The following is a 3,691-nucleotide window of genomic DNA, read 5'->3' as shown; positions in this document are numbered from 1 at the left end:
AAATTTTTGAAATACTGCATTCCCCAACACTTATATTATCAATCAAATTTTCATCAACCAATTCCCGCAGCAACGCACGGGGTATTCCCTATTGTCCATAGTAAGAGGAGGGAGAAGAAAAGCAAACAGTAGATTAACAACCAGCTATAGCACGTGTTTCTTGGAACTCTACGAGAGATAAGGTGGGCCATGGTAGTATATGTTCATAGCTAACTATTTTTATGTTGGCTACAATTAAGATTGACTATATATGACATGGCAACAACATATTGCCAAGAAATAGTAAAAAAAACATATAGCCAAGAGTTGGCTATGCTATTAACCATGATCTTAGGCTCACCCTTTTATCAAAATCCTTCGGTAAAGGAACCACATAGATATTTTGTACTTTAATGGCACCTTAGTCTTTCATATGTGATGACGTCTAAAAACCGGCCAATGTTGATTAGGTCAGCGTACATCGATTTACTAGAGAAAACTAGAGGACTGTAATTCCATCCATTGTAATACATTAGGTTTGTTTGTTAAGTTGGACCGACATCATCCGATGCGCCAAGTGAAGCCACAAAGTCCACCTGTCCCCTATCAAAGCCTGAAGGAATTGTATATTTAACCGGCTCACTCAAAATACTAAAGCAACCAAAACATCTTTTCGTTGCACGATAATGTAAAAGCTTACATGCTAAACGGTTAATGGAGCGCCCCTGAGCTAAGTCTATTCCGAAAATCTCATAGTTCGTACATCGTCAATCGAGAAAGAGTTTGTAGTAAAGAACACAGATTCAGCAAATCTCAACAAATCATGTATGTCTGCCAAGTGATCAACCTACCATCCTATCTTTTTATATAGCTCACCATTCACGTCGAATGGTCGTCAACTTGTCATCTAAATCTAATTGCCTATTTTTCCTATGCGTGCAACTCTTCTACATCAGCAAATCTCGCATGTTTGCCACGTCAACGGCCTCACATTTTATCATAGTTAATCCTAAAGAAAGAGGAAAAGCATTCATGAATGTTTTTATTCATAAGGGAAAACGCTTACATCGTTTGACATGATAGACAGAAGAAATTCAAGAGATTCCTCTTGCCAAACAGAAGGGCTAGAATTTCCCGACTTACTAGCTAAAGCATGTGCGCCATATTGTCTCCCCTAGGACAAAATCAATGGAAACGTCACTAACTCATGATAAAGGAATAAACAATCATCGTAGACGCCGCCATAGGCCGTAATGAATGTCCTAGTTAATCCTCAATTATTCATACCAGCAGTCTAATTGTCCATGTCTACAACCTACTTTATGAAGTTCATTCTTCGCAAAATGCACCTTTATCCCCCAAAAAGTAAAAACAGTAGCAGAAGATTAAGTAAATGTATGATTTGGTTATAATGCAGTCGGATGTTTGGGATACTATAAGTGATCAAGAGGTGGTAACTCATATTACATGGGGTGTACACACCAAGAAAAGGTGTCCAAGAAAAAACAGTTTGTCACTTCTTATTCGGATTCAAAACGGGAATTCAAGTGCGTGGAAACAAAGTCCAGTGACTTCCCAGAAAATCAGCACAACAGTACAAATTAAACAGTCCAGATCAAGGAGTTGGTAGTTGGTACGTCGAACATGAAGATAGAAATGCGGTCGGCAGGCAAGAAATCATGCGCAGATCTTCGCCCTTGTACGAGTCATCAGCATTTCGGAAGATCGGACGGCGGAGGCAACATCTTTTGATTGGGCAGCGGCCCGTCGTCGACCATCCACGCCATGGAGAGGCCCCAGCTCAAGTGGACGTCGAAGTGGCAGTGCATAAGCCACACACCTGCCGCACATATGGATGGATGCACATCGAATTAGTCGACATTGGCCACTGCCGAGTAAACAAGAGTACAGGCAAGTCAAGCATGCCAACAAGTGTCGAATAAAGATTACCTGGGTTGTCGGCGAGGAACCGCACGGCGACCCAGCCGGCGGCGGGCACGCTGACGGTGTTCCGCTCGACGGGGTCGACGAGGTTGTACTTGGCCGGATCGTTGATGGGGTCGTAGTTGCCGAACCCTTGCCCGACCACGAAGAAGTTGAAGCCGTGCATGTGCAGGGGGTGGCTCTCGGCGCCCTGGATGGCGGTGCCCTGCATCACCAGCTCCACCGAGGTGTTGAACTTGAGCGGCACCACCCTCGTGCCGTGGGCGACGAACGTGTTGTTGGGCGGCGTGCCGGTGTAGTTGAACGGGTGCGGCGGCGTGGTCGGGAAGTTGGCCATGAGCACGCCGGCGTAGCGGCGCCGGTAGTGCGCCTCGAGGAGCGCGGTCCTGGGCCGGACGAAGGAGTTGTTGTTGATGGACGCGGCGAACTTGGTGCCGTTGGGGCCCTGGCACGTCTGGTTGGACGGGCACGGGTCGGTGCCGAGGCCGACGGTGAACAGGACGTGCCGTGCGGCGGCGTGGTCGGGAAGTTGGCCATGAGCACGCCGGCGTAGCGGCGCCGGTAGTGCGCCTCGAGGAGCGCGGTCCTGGGCCGGACGAAGGAGTTGTTGTTGATGGACGCGGCGAACTTGGTGCCGTTGGGGCCCTGGCACGTCTGGTTGGACGGGCACGGGTCGGTGCCGAGGCCGACGGTGAACAGGACGTGCCGGTCCACGGCCCGCGGCACGCGCGCCGGGTACTGCGCGCTCGCGAGGCTGCGGAAGTTGCTCGTGAACCTGGCCACGGCGTTGGTGTCGTTGTACCGCGGCAGGGCCGGCAGGGGGAGGCTCTGGGCGGAGCTCGGCGGCGGCGGGGCGGCGTGCCGGGGGGCGGGGTGGTGTTGTCGAACGTGCCCTGGGTGTTGGTGTACGGCGCGATGCCCATGGCGAAGGCCTGGGACGAAGGGCTGGCGGACGTGGTGAGCAGCACGTTCATGGTCTGCCCCGGCGAGATGACGAGCGTGCTGACGGTGAAGGGCTTGACGTAGTTGGCATCCGCCTCGACGACGGTGAGCGTGTGGTTGGCGATGCCGAAGAAGAGCTCGTCGTTGAGCGCCGAGTTGATGAGCCGGAGCATGTACGTCCTCCCGGGCCGCACCTTCAGCGTGTACGTGTCTGGCACGTGCATTTCAGTTGCAGACATTTCCATTCAGAAAATAAGTTTATTTAGGGGTATTCAGAAAATAAGTAGACGACTAGCTTTATTAACTTGTGGGCTTGCAGGCCCGCCATGTTGATGATTTGGGAGAGAAGTAAAAGTACCTTTGGATGAGCAGTTATAAGTTGGGCCGGGGAGCCCATTGAAAGTGTAGGCGTCGGAGACATTTGGGCCAGCGCCAGTCTGAAGGGCCTGGCTGATCACCGACTCCGTATCGGCCTTGAACCACTCGCCTGCCAACATCCATTCCAATGAGCAATTGAGCATCCCCTCAAAAAAAAAACAGCTGTAAGATCCCGAACAAAGCACGCACGTACCGAACATGATGGGCACCTCCTTGTAGGGGGCGGCGAAGGGGTAGGGCACGCCGAGCTCGGGGAGGATGAGGAGAGGCCCGTAGAGGTGCACGCGGAGCCAGGAGAGGTGCGCGTGCCACCACAGCGTGCCGCGCTGCCCGGCGACGGTGAAGTCGTACACGTAGCTCCGCCCGGGCTGGATCGGGCACTGCGTGATGTACGCCGGCCCGTCCGCCCACCCGTTGCGCCGCTGCCCGAGACCGGGCCCGCCACCGA

The 3,691-nt window shown here is 52.4% G+C and overlaps 1 protein-coding gene across 1 annotated transcript; it reads right to left on the bottom strand.

The window, feature by feature from the left end:
• Positions 1 to 1,385: 1,385 nt before the first annotated feature.
• LOC125529309 (putative laccase-5) lies at positions 1,386 to 3,663 on the bottom strand (the record flags this gene model as incomplete). Its single annotated transcript, XM_048693725.1, is given in 6 exon segments — positions 1,386 to 1,819; positions 1,930 to 2,272; positions 2,461 to 2,795; positions 2,798 to 3,076; positions 3,224 to 3,352; positions 3,437 to 3,663. Coding segments are annotated over 6 exon segments (1,444 nt in total), but the record flags the coding sequence as incomplete, so codon positions are not given.
• Positions 3,664 to 3,691: the final 28 nt, after the last annotated feature.

This window comes from Triticum urartu, unplaced genomic scaffold (genome assembly GCF_003073215.2).
Source record: "Triticum urartu cultivar G1812 unplaced genomic scaffold, Tu2.1 TuUngrouped_contig_5507, whole genome shotgun sequence".
NCBI lineage: Eukaryota > Viridiplantae > Streptophyta > Magnoliopsida > Poales > Poaceae > Triticum > Triticum urartu.
The sequence above is the reverse complement of the archived record's forward strand: the minus strand, read 5'-3'. Positions and strand labels throughout refer to the sequence as shown.